Here is a 12,539-nt window from a genome sequence, read left to right as displayed (position 1 = left end):
CTGCATTGTACATGTTCTGACAGAAGAAGAGTAAAATTGTGCTGTTCCATCTTCATTGTCCAATCAGCAGGCTGGAGATATGTTTTTGAACACACTGTGCTGCTCATATAGTAATACAGGGGTGCCTGGATCACAACTCCAACTGAACAGCGTGAATAAGCACTGAAGCACAGTGCGAAACACGTTAGCCTTTGCCTGATTGTTTGCTGTGGCGTGTGATGTTCTGTGACCAGTTTTAATAAAAAAGGAACGTTTTTGGAGTGCGGCTGTCCCAGCTTCTTCTCTTCAATTTTGCATTAATTGCATTGCCGGCACCGACGGTTTGGATCCAGTGAGTAAAAGTTCCTTGGTTCATCTGAGCGGTTACTTTTCTTCTGAACAGCGTGAAGTATTTAGTGTGGTCTGCAGATAGATATAAACTATTTCCATAGTTTTGGATTGTAACATCAGAAATCTAGGCAATTCCAACTAATGCTGGCCATACACACTACGAAAAATCGTCCCAACGAACTTTCGAAAAACGAACATTCGGCCGTGGGCGCAAACGATATTGCCATCATGTAATGACCGATAAATCGTTCAGTGGACATAAATAAATAAAAATTTGGTTCGTTCTTTTTTTTTTTACATATACCTAGTGCAGAAAGTTCGGAGGGGAAACACATTAACCTTTCGATTTATCTTTCGTTCGGCAGAAAATTTCCAAACTTGTCCTTCGTTTTTTCGGCTCAAAAACGTCCCAGCGATGATCGATTTTGTGCCCATTAACTGTTCGAAAAACGAACAAACTGTCTAAACGACCGAATTTCGGCCGAATTGTTGTATAGTATATGGCCAGCATTAGCAACGAATACAACTATGTAAAAAGAAATCTGCATATATAAATAATTAATTGGGATTAAATATAAATGAACATTCTAACTGTTGAGCTTGGTTTTCCACCTCTGTTCTGGTCGCTAAAGGACAAATAGGAATTTTATATTCTTAGAGGATATTGGAATTTATTTGCCTTTGAGTTACACTGCCACCTACAAGAGGGTTATACACAGGCAAACAAAAAAAACTGTGGGCCAACCCAGGATAACATCATCTACTACCATCAAACTGCAGCATTACAAGCCACCTGAAGGACCCTCCAACCAAAACTGGCATCACACAATGCCTCAACATTCACCTAATAAAACTAGAGGAAGTGTAAACAGAACACCGGGTGGCAGTCTTGCAAATCTGGGAAACGGTTGCTTGATGCTGAAAAGCCCAAAAATCACTCAACTCAAGTTGATTGTGCCTTGACAGGAAAGGGTGGAACCCAATCCTTCAGACCATAAACTTGGATAATGGTCCATCTGCTTGAGCAACTTAGAGATGGTGGAACAAGAAGCTGGTGCACCCATATGCCCATTTGGGAATCCGTCTTTCGAAACTTAGTGCGTGGCTGCAGCCCAGAACCACATCTAGGCAATGGAGGGAAATTTCCTTTTGGTGAGCTGGAGCCAGAAAAACGTAAGGAAGAACATCCTGCTTAGGGTGAAAGGCAGAAACCACCTTAGGCAAGAAGGAATTTCTAGGCTCCAAGCCATCTTGTTATTATATATAACTAGAAAGTGTTCTTTGCAGGATGAGGGCACAAGTTCAGACATTCTCCTCACGAGGGTGATGGCTACAAGGAATATTACCTTGTGGATAAAGGAGGAATGTCCCCGATGGGTTCATATGGCGGTTTCTGTAGCAAAAAGAAAACCAGATTCAGATCTCTTCAAGGGAACAAATAGGGGAAGCTACATGGGAAATTTCCTGTACAGAAAAGGGCTTGTTCAAGGAGTGAGAGCAGCAATCTCTGAAACGAGATAGAAAAAGCAAAAACCATGGGAACCAATCTCCCCGGCCTTGAGGTCCCTCCACTGGCTGCCCGTACAGGACCGGGTGACATTCAAGACTCTGCCTCACCCACAAATGTACACAGGGTAAAGCTCCTCAATATTTAAGTGAGAAAATAAAACCCTACGTCACCCAGCGCGTGCTCCGATCAACCAACCAAAACCTTCTCCAAATCCCCAAATCTCGCTACAAATCTAAGGGAGAACGTAGATTTTTCGGTCCAAGGACCACGGCTCTGGAATGCTCTACCCACGACCATCCGCTTGGAAGAGAACCATCGGGTTTTTAGGAAAAAAACTGAAGACCCACCTCTTCTGAAAGACCTGTACAACTCTGGAAGCCATCGCCTTGAGGCGATTAAGTTCGCATTTGTTTGCGCTATATAAGTTTCTCACTCACTCACTTAATAGTGCGGACAGTGAAATATGGTCTAGACCCAGTTCTATTCTTCCCACAGAAAAATTCATATGGTGGAATCCCCAAGACTTACACCAAGTAAAGCCTTCCATGTTTAAAGATAGACCTTGCAAGAAGTAGACTTCCTATCTTTTAACATTGTAGGAATCACCAACTCAAGGATGCCAGTTTATAAAATCTTGGGCATCAACAACCATGCTATTAATGCTAGCAACACTGAAAAAGGATGGTAAATTGGTCCTCAAAACGGAAGACCTGGATGATCAGGTAGTGCCCATTGAAAAACGTCCACTAGGTGGCTTACCAGGTCCAAGTTCCACATTCGCCCGGCCAATGTGGAGTGATAAAAATCACGAAATGCCCTCCTTCTCCCTGACAAAGAAGAAAGGCGTTTATTTTCTGTGTCCAGACCTTGCCAGCTAAGGACGTCTGCCTGCCAATTGTCTACCTCTGGAATGTAAATTACAGACAAGGCCAGCAGTGAAGTTTTGCTCAGGATGGGATCTGACCTCAGATAGTTGATGAATGCTACTATCATGTGCTGTCTGCCTGTCAGGACGACTAAATTCATGCCTATGCCCAAAGAACTGCACACGCTCATGTAACTGTCCACAGACCTGTGCACAGAATCATAGCCCCACATGTATCGGAACATTTGCATGCACATATGAATTGACTTAGGGGCCTAGTGGTCTATTTAAAGCACTGTGTTGTGACCCGACATGGCATACTAGCTCATTATGTATTACTTAACTTGAAATCGAAGCTCCCACAGTGGTGCTCGTTCCTCTCCTCCATCTTTCCCAGAGTGTCTTCCTCGTATCGTGGCTCCGGTGCTGTGACTGGTCAGACCCGTAATGACGTCACTCCCGCGCGGGTGCTACCACCAACAGCATGATCGCCGTTATCAACGGCACGCTTAGTGCGCCATTGTCTACGGCGCACGTGCCGTAGATATTGGTGCTAATCTTTTGGAAATGCCTCCTAAACTGTGTAGGTTTAGGAGATATTTCTTGCACCTACAGGTAAGCCTTAAATTAGGCTTACCTGTAGGTCTAAGTGATCTGTATGTGTTTACAACCACTTTAAAAGACCCATCTATACTGTTAAAGCCAGAAACAGTGAAGCAGGAAGGAATACAGGGCCCTGAGATAGCAGATCTTGTCTTTTTGGAAAAAAACAGGGATCATAGGCTAGAAGTCATGGGTATAAATGTAAATCAGGCTCTTCTGGGCCAGTTTGGGGCATTAGAATCAGTTTTGCTCTCTTGCTCCATCTTCTTTGGGCAGGTGAGGCAGAATTTGCACTGCAGGTAAGCTGTATTTTAGCCTGAACATAGACCAGGGAAGTATCAAGGCATCCAAGGCCAAGGCTAGCCAATCCTTGGCCCTGGCTATAAACAGATAATGTTTGCTGTTGAGCCTTCTGAGCTCCAGAATGTTAATATGGAGCTTGGCTTCCACCAATGACCATTGCTTGTGAGCCCGATAGACTGGAGTCGGTTTGATCACTTTCCAGTGATAGGGAAGGACCTGCCTATTGTTAAGGCTGAACACGTACAGAATAGGGTAGAGTTATAGGGGAGGTGCCCAGGGATTATGTCCTCTAAAGCTTTGCCTGTGTCCAATCACCTAAGCACACAAGCCTAAAATCCAGGGTCTGTGAATACATTTCCTGTGCCCTGTACATTACAGTTAAGATAGACACTACTAAAAGAAAGAAAACCCTTGATTAACATTTCCTACTTTTGGGTATAAAAATGCTTACAAAGACGGCTACAGCTCAGGGAATGAATGCTTTTGAAGGTGAATTTGGTTTCAGCTTTTCACCAAGCAGCTTTGGTTAAGCTATAAGTTCAAAGTCCACGTCTTGGCCTTTTTGGCATACACTTGAGCTTACCAGTGTATTGGGATTACCTACCCCTTCAGAGATATTGGCTAAATCAACAAAAGGCATAGCAGCTCCTGCAGCAGCCACTGTAAAAGTATTCGCAGATACTGGTATAGTTTGCAAAGTTGCTAGTTCAACTGAATGCAATAAGGCCATCCGTTTGTGTCATCTCCAAAGCCTTGGCTCCAATTTTATTTTTGCACTATTTTGATGTTATTCATAGGCATGTTTTCTTACCCCTTATGTCATTTATTTGGTTACTTCCTATAGTAGGCTGACAACAGCAGTGCCTGGAATTCTGAAAATGTATTTATTTTCAATAGTTACCATAATTTTATTTTTCTGGCATCTCCTCATGGCAGCCATGAAATCCCCCCTTGTGCCATCATGGGTGCTAAAAAAATTTAAATTGGGTTTGGCGAATGGCCTTCGCTACTTATGTTCTTGTTAACCACTTAAGACCCGCGCTGTAGACGAAAGACATCCACAGCGCAGCTCTCAATTGTCGGGTGGACGTCCCTGGACATCCTGCTATTTACATTCCCCGCGTGCGCCGCCGAGGGCACGCAGTGGGGAAAAACTGTGCCCGGCATGTCACGTGATGCCGATGCGCGTGCCTGGCGGCCGCTATGTCCAAGTGCCCGCGATCGGCAGTGACAGAGCAAGGACGTGGAGCTCTGTGTGTAAACACAGAGCTCCACATCCTGTCAGGGAGAGAGGAGACCGATGCTGTGTCCCTTGTACATAGGGACACAGATCGGTCACCTCCCCCAGTCAGTCCCCTCACAGTAAGAATCACTCCCTGGGAATACATTTAACCCCTTCCTCGCCCCCTAGTGTTAACCCCTTCTCTGCCAGTCACATTTATACAGTAATCAGTGCATATTTATAGCACAGTTCGCTGTATAAATGTGAATGGTCCCAAAATAGTGTCAAAAGTGTCCGATATGTCCGCCGCAATATCGCAGGCCTGACAAAAATCGCAGATCGCCGCCATTACTCTACACTACTCTTTTGTGTAGACGCTATAACTTTTGCACAAACCAATCAATAAACGCTTATTGCGATTTTATTTTTTTTACCAAAAATATGTAGAAGAATACGTATCGGCCTAAACTGAGGAAAATAAAAATAAAAAATTGGGATATTATAACAAAAAGACAAAAAAACATTTTTTTTTTTTTTATATATTTTTTTTTTTTTTTTGTTTATAGCGCAAAAAATAAAAACTGCAGAGATGATCAAATACCACCAAAAGAAGCTCTATTTGTGGGAAAAAAATTATAAAAATATAATTTGGTTACAGTGTTATATGATCGCGCAATTGTCATTCAAAATGCGTCAGCGCTGAAAGCTGAAAATTGGTCTGGGCGGGAAGGGGGTTTAAGTGCCCAGTAAGGAAGTGGTTAAATAGAAAACTAAAACAGTGTGTTGCGCTACAAACAATAAGAAAAAATACACATTAATAACTTGTATACCATAAGTGCAGAAGAAAAAGAAAAGGGGAAAATTAATAAGGAGAAAAAAAAAAGTCCAAATATCTCTCTGTGATCATCAAAATCATAAAGAAGTCCCAAAAAAGAAGAAGAAATGATCCCAGAGGCCACAGATGTGCGCTGCAGCCCTGTGTCACTAGAGTCAACAACAACCACTGCACCCAAAGTGATGTCAGGATGCAGGCTTACTAAAAGTATGACAGAGTCTAAAGAGGATCCTTTGTAGCCTTGGGATACTTTCTTCATTTTTTTTGGGACTTACCGTATTTTCCGGCGTATAAGACGACTTTTTGGATGCAAAAAAATGCATCCAAAGTCAGGGGTCGTCTTATACGCCGGGTACGGTCTCCGTGCAGCTGCGATCGTTCATGATTTCAAAGCCGCGCCGTCTTCTCAGCGTGTCCTGTGATTGGCGGAACACAAAACTTCCCAGCAGCGCCTCTGTTCTGTGTTCCGCCTATCACGGATGCCTTATCATCCTCGGACGAGATGAGAAGGCATCCGTGATTGGCGGAACACAGAACAGAGGCGCTACTGGGAAAATTTGTGTTCCGCCAATCACAGGACACGCTGAGAAGACGGCGCGGCTTTGAAATCATGGACGCTCGCAGCAGACGGAGACTGTCACCGGCCTGAAAAACGTGAGTGATGGCACAGTGGGGGCAAGTGATGGCACTGTGTGGGCAAGTGATGGCACTGTGTGGGCAAGTAATGTGATGGCACTGTGGGGGCATGTAATGTGATGGCACTGTGGGGGCATGTAATGTGATGGCACTGTGGGGGCATGTAATGGCACAGTGGGGGCATGTAATGGCACAGTGGGGGCATGTAATGGCATAGTGAGGCTTGAAAAAAGCCTGTTTCTGTCAGTGGTTGTTTCTGTCAGCGGTTGTTCTGGCTAACCCTCAGCTTCCAGAAAGACTAGTAGGAAAGGGGGTAGTCTTATACGGCGAGTATATCCCAAAACCCAAAATTTTCCTGGAAAATTAGGGGGTCGTCTTATACGCCGAGTCGTCTTATACGCCGGAAAATACGGTATTTATGATTTTGATTATCACTAAAATATTTTGACTATTTTTTTTTTTCACTTATTAGTTTTCCTTTTTTTTGTAATACTGTAATACTGCGATTGTTTTTTTTTTTTTTTTACACATATTTTAGTTGTGATAGTTTGAAAGGTAAACTTCTTTCTGTATTTGCTTTTCATTTTGCGCAGTTCACAAATTTTTCTGGTAGTTGTTAAATAGAAAACACTGGGACAGTATAAATTAAAAATCATTGGATTCACAGTTTATTTTACAATATTTGAGAAGTCTACAAGTTAAGGCAAACATACTGATGCATTAGCTTTAGGAACTTAAAGTTTAAAAAGATAATTGGAGCGTTCTGAAATATCTAAGAAAATGTTTAATAAAAAAAAATAGAGTTCGGTAAATCAAGAAAACAGAGGCTTAAAAAAATCATTACATGGAACCTGGACAAGGTATACGATGTGAACAACTAATGGCAATGTTAAATCCATTCGAACCACAAATGCCGAACATCATCGAAGATTAACATACACTGGTAAATAAGATTGGCATTGTTATGCAGTACAGTTCATAACAAGTACAGCATTTAACTGCTTTGGGGAAAAAAAAAAAAAAAAAAAAACGGAGATCTTGTGATGTACTAGAAAGTGTACAATGACTAAATAAAGGTACATGTGGGATCGTCAGGTGTGGGCTCCGCAGCACAGTGCTGTTACCGAGGTGGAAGGTGCCCAATTCTTCGGTATGGGTTCATCCTTGCCAAGCTAGATATGCCCAATGGAGCAGTCCATCGAAAACTGGCAGCTCCTAGAGGTCACAGGAAGGTCTGGTTACTTCAAATCTGGACGGAGTGTACTTTATGGTTTACCATTTAACACGGCCAAGCAACTTTGCAACAGCTGCAAATTACCCTTCAAAGAGAAGAAAATTCAAACCGTCATTAATCGTCATATTTATCAAAAAAAGTTTACTGTGAACCTGTCATTTTGTATAATATATATATATATAAAAGGATTTTTTGTACTCACCGTAAAATCCTTTTCTCTGGAGTCCATGGACGGACAGCTCCTTAAATCTTGACAAGTGGGTTATGTTCCCTGTTTACAGGAGAGGACTAGTCCTCTCCTGTAGACAGGGAACATAACCCACTTGTCAAGAATTGAGAGGCTGTGTCCGTCCATGGACGACAAGAGAAAATAGGATTTTTTGTACTCGCCGTAAAATCCTTTTCTTTGTCGTCCATGAACGGACACAGCCTCTCAATTCTTGACAAGTGGGTTATGTTCCCTGTCTACAGAAGAGGACTAGTTCTCTCCTGTAAACAGGGAACATAACCCACTTGTCAAGATTTAAGGAGCTGTGTCCGTCCATGGATAAGAGAAATATATATTTATATACATATACACACATACATACATACATACATACATACATACATACATACATACATACACACACACACACACATATTATATATATACACATTCATTAATAAGTAAAATGACAGCTTTGTAACCATGCATTGTTTTTTAGTTTGTTTATTTTTTAGTTTGATTGGGTAACTATATTATTAAACAGCGTTTTATTTTTTTTAACAGGTTCAAGTAGAAAAAAAAGGACAAACTTTTATAGTAAAGTGTACCTTGGCATGCTTTAATTCCAGTTCAGCCAGCTCTACTAGATTTTTGCGGAAAGCAGCCACTCTTCTGGTTTTAAAATCCATCAGTTCTGAAACAAACCCAAAAAAAAAAAAAGACAGCAAGCTTATTTTAAAATGTATATTAACCCTACCGATGAACTTCTCTTATATGCACTGTTAAACATACCATTGAAGTAACATTAACATCAATGTTTTCCCCATAAAGCATAATAAAAAAGTTACATGTACAGTATCTCACAAAAGTGAGTACACCCCTCACATTTTTGTAATTATTTTAATATATCTTTTCTTGTGACAACACTGAAGAAATGACACTTTGCTACAATGTAAAGTAGTGAGTGTACAGCTTGTATAACAGTGTAAATTTGCTGTCTCCTCAAAATAACTCAACACACAGCAATTAATGTCTAAATCGCCGGCAACAAAAGAAAAGGGAGTACACCCCTAAGTGAAAATGTCCAAATTGGGTCCAAAGTGTCAATATTTTGTGTGGCCACCATTATTTTCCAGCACTGCCTTAACCCCCTTGGGCATAGAGTTCACCAGAGCTTCACAGATTGCCACTGGAGTCCTCTTCCACTCCTCCATGACAACATCACAGAGCTGGTGGATGTTGGAGACCTTGCGTTTGAGGATGCCCCACAGATGCTCAATAGTGTTTAGGTCTGGAGACATGCTTGGCCAGTCCATCACCTTTACCCTTTTCTTCAGCAAGGTAGTGGTCGCCTTGGAGGTATGTTTGGGGTCGTTATGTTGGAATATTGCCCTGAGGCCCAGTCTCCGAAGGGAGGGGATCATGCTCTGCTTCAGTATGTCACAGTACACGTTGGCATTCATTGTTCCCTCAATGAACTGTAGCTCCCCAGTGCCGGTAGCAGTCATGCAGCCCCAGACCATGACACTCCCACCACCATGCTTGACTGTAGGCCTCTCTTGGTTGCTGCCACACACGCTCGACACAATCTAAACCAAATAACTTTATCTTGGTCTTATCAGACGACAGGACATGGTTCCAGTAATCCATGTCCTTAGTCTGCTTGTGTTCAGCAAACTGCAGGCTTTCTTGTGAATCGTCTTAAGAGGCTTCCTTTTGGGACGACAGCCATGCAGACCAATTTGATGCAGTGTGCAGCGTATTGTCTGAGCACTGACATGCTAACATACCGCCATTGAGAACTACTGTGATAGGCTACAGCTATCACATGGTACAGGCAGGTGCTGCTTGGCGCTGTACCATGTGATCATTGTGAAAAGAGATCACAGTAGTTCTGAATGGCTGTATGAGCCATATCTACTACTGTACATATTCTGATCTGCATTGTCCACCACAGGATCGCACCCGTGGGGGCTCGGATCGGGAAGGTGTATGGGTATGTTCTTCCATATCTAAGCTCGCCCCACCAGGCCGTTTATATGTAGTGGCCGGGTTCAATCTGTTTGATAAGTGTATCTACAAGTGCACATAAATGGGTTACAAATTCCAAATATGTGAACTTCAGTGTTTTACTGCCACAATTAAAGCACAAATACAAAAAGCCTTCAGGAACAGAGCTGCCCCCATGTTTCACATTTCAAAAATAATTACATAAATAATAAACTCCTCATTTAGAACATTTCTCATTACACAGACTGTTTAACCTATTCTTCTAATCTAATATTTTATCATTAAATTGGGGAAGCTTGGTATTTCTGTAAAACAAAACAAAACAAAAAAAAAATCAGGGTAATCCTATGTACCTTGTTTTGCAGATTCAGATATTTTCTCAAACTTCTGACAGCAAAGCTGCTGAGTGGTTTCCGCTGATAACACATCCTTGTTTTTAGCCCTGGCTTTATCTAGTGCTTTATTAGCATTTTCATAATCTACCAAAGAGCGAGATCTTCTGTAGAGGAGATCCTGCAAACAAAGTTCAGACTTAAAAACAGCCCGACATTTCAATGTGATGCCACTCACAACGCGCAGTTTCTGTGCTGATGCACCATACAGTTACCTTAGCAGCTTGTGATTCTCTTAAATAATATTTAAGGAGGTCTGAAAGCTTCAGGTCTTCATCAGCCGATACCCGGGCTTCAATTTTCTAAAGGATACAAAATGTGTTTTATTACAAAGATATAGTACATGTTATAAACTACATTTCCAATTCTGGTTTTGACTAGACCCATCTTGATCCTGACAATTCTTACTGCAAGATAGGACCAACCAGTGGTGTAGCGTCGGTTGTCAGCGCCTGGGGCGAGGCAAGTCATTTGCGCCCCCCCCCCCCGACTCATGGGCATACCTATTTTCAGCTAGCTCCAGTCTGGGAAGAGGAGAGCGTGCTTGATAATGACTGGTAAAGCACGGAGTGGTGACATCACGCATATGTTACTATGTCCCATCTGTTGTTGGTGCTCACTCCTCTCCACACTTGTGACAGCGCCCCTCTAAATTTTGCGCCCGGGGCAGTGGCCCCCCTTGCACCCCCGACGCTACGCCACTGGGACCAACCATTCCTTTCTAGATCATCTGTGTTTATTCTGGAAATCTGCAGGTCCCACCAACTACATCACTTTCCTAAATCCTGAAAAGCGATAGGTACAGAATACCTAGAAGACTTTTCTCAACATGCTCCAGGAATGAGCAAGAAAAGAATACAATTCTACATACTTTCTAGTCCTGCTTCACCTGCAAGGCACGCTACCAAAAGTTAATGGTGCACAAAAGGCTTTTCATTTAAAAAAAGTATTTCCTTTTTAACGTGTTACAAAAAACTGCCTAGAAATTACTATAAAACCACCCTGTGTACATAAAACACAAAGCTTGGAGGGCATATACCTGTGTACATGTACTGATCAGATAACAGAGGAGAGTTCAGGGGCAGCTGAAAAAAATGCCCAAACTGCGCCTAAACGTCCGTTTATCAGCAGCAGTGTACATGAGGCCTTACTTGCGGACTTTTGCACTTTTTGGATTCTTGCACACTTATAATCAATATAAGGTATCATTACTGTTTATGCATATTGATTTGATTACCATCGCGTTTCCTTAAATCGCCGCACTTCTTTATTTTCTGATTGGTACATAATGCTCTATTATATTGTGGTGTTGGCAGCTTTTTCTAGTATGACATTAGTGCAATAATTTTATATGGCTTTTAAAATTCCTGTCATGTTCAGAGGCACGATGCAAGTAAATACATCATTTATGTAATGAAAAACACAGCAAGTAAGCATTTCAAATAGTTTGCGTTTCTGTGTTTTTATCTATTTCTTAAGTTGGTCTCTAATTACCTAGCAAATGCCAATGTACTCATTTTGAGTGGACTGGCACTTTAAGGTTTAAGATGTAGGTGCTCTTAAAAGAAAAATCCCATATTTGGAATTTCTGTGTACAAAAGGCATTCAGCTCCTCCTGTGCCAACAAAGTAATGACGAATAATACTTACACGAGTTTTGTCAAATAATTCAGACACCCTTAAGAAAAATCTGTACATGAAAGAGAAAAAAAATAAAAAAAGTTACTTTGCAGTACATGGCTACAGCAGATTCACCCACTCTTCAAAATAAATGAAATAAAAAATTAAGCTGCTGTGCAAAACACAATGCAAGTTCAAATAATTAAGTGTTACAACATACAGCACTAGAAAATTGTAATGTACTAATCACAAACTAAAACAAATGAATGAAGTGTTGTGTGTAGCAATATTACTATTGTAAACATCCTTTTTAAATAAATTGTCCATAAAGAAACATCCATACTACAAAACTGTCCTTAAAGCGGGAGTTCACCCGAAAAACAATTTTTAACATTAGATTGAGGCTCATTTTGTGAAGGGGAATCGGGTGTTTTTTTTTTAAATCGAAGCAGTACTTACCGTTTTAGAGATAGATCTTCTCCGCTGCTTCCGGGTATGGTCTTCGGGACTGGGCGTTCCTATTTGATTGACAGGCTTCCGACGGTCGCATACATCGCGTCACGAGCAGCCGAACGTCGGTGCGGCTCTATACGGCGCCTGCGCACCGACGTTCGGCTACTTTCGGAAAATCGTGATGCGATGTATGCGACCGTCGGAAGCCTGTCAATCAAATAGGAACGCCCAGTCCCGCAGCCCATACCCCGAAAGCAGCGGAGAAGATCGCTCTCTAAAACGGTAAGTACAGCTTTGATTTGAAAAAAAAACACCCGAT

General features: G+C 41.8%; 1 protein-coding gene across 1 annotated transcript in view; it reads right to left on the bottom strand.

The window, feature by feature from the left end:
• Window positions 1-6,945: 6,945 nt before the first annotated feature.
• SNX6 (sorting nexin 6) overlaps window positions 6,946-12,539 on the bottom strand; it is a 43,944-nt gene continuing 38,350 nt past the window's right edge. The window contains exons 10-14 of the mRNA XM_040333754.1: window positions 11,798-11,837; window positions 10,364-10,450; window positions 10,110-10,269; window positions 8,355-8,440; window positions 6,946-7,623 (exon numbers count right to left, since the gene is read on the bottom strand). Of these exons, the coding sequence (XP_040189688.1) occupies window positions 7,570-7,623; window positions 8,355-8,440; window positions 10,110-10,269; window positions 10,364-10,450; window positions 11,798-11,837 (427 nt within the window). The 3' untranslated portion in view covers window positions 6,946-7,569. The remainder of the gene's footprint in view (window positions 7,624-8,354; window positions 8,441-10,109; window positions 10,270-10,363; window positions 10,451-11,797; window positions 11,838-12,539) is intronic.

The sequence above is a fragment of the Rana temporaria genome, chromosome 13, assembly GCF_905171775.1.
Source record: "Rana temporaria chromosome 13, aRanTem1.1, whole genome shotgun sequence".
NCBI lineage: Eukaryota > Metazoa > Chordata > Amphibia > Anura > Ranidae > Rana > Rana temporaria.
Note: the sequence above shows the minus strand (reverse complement) of the source record. Positions and strands in the feature narration are given on the sequence as shown.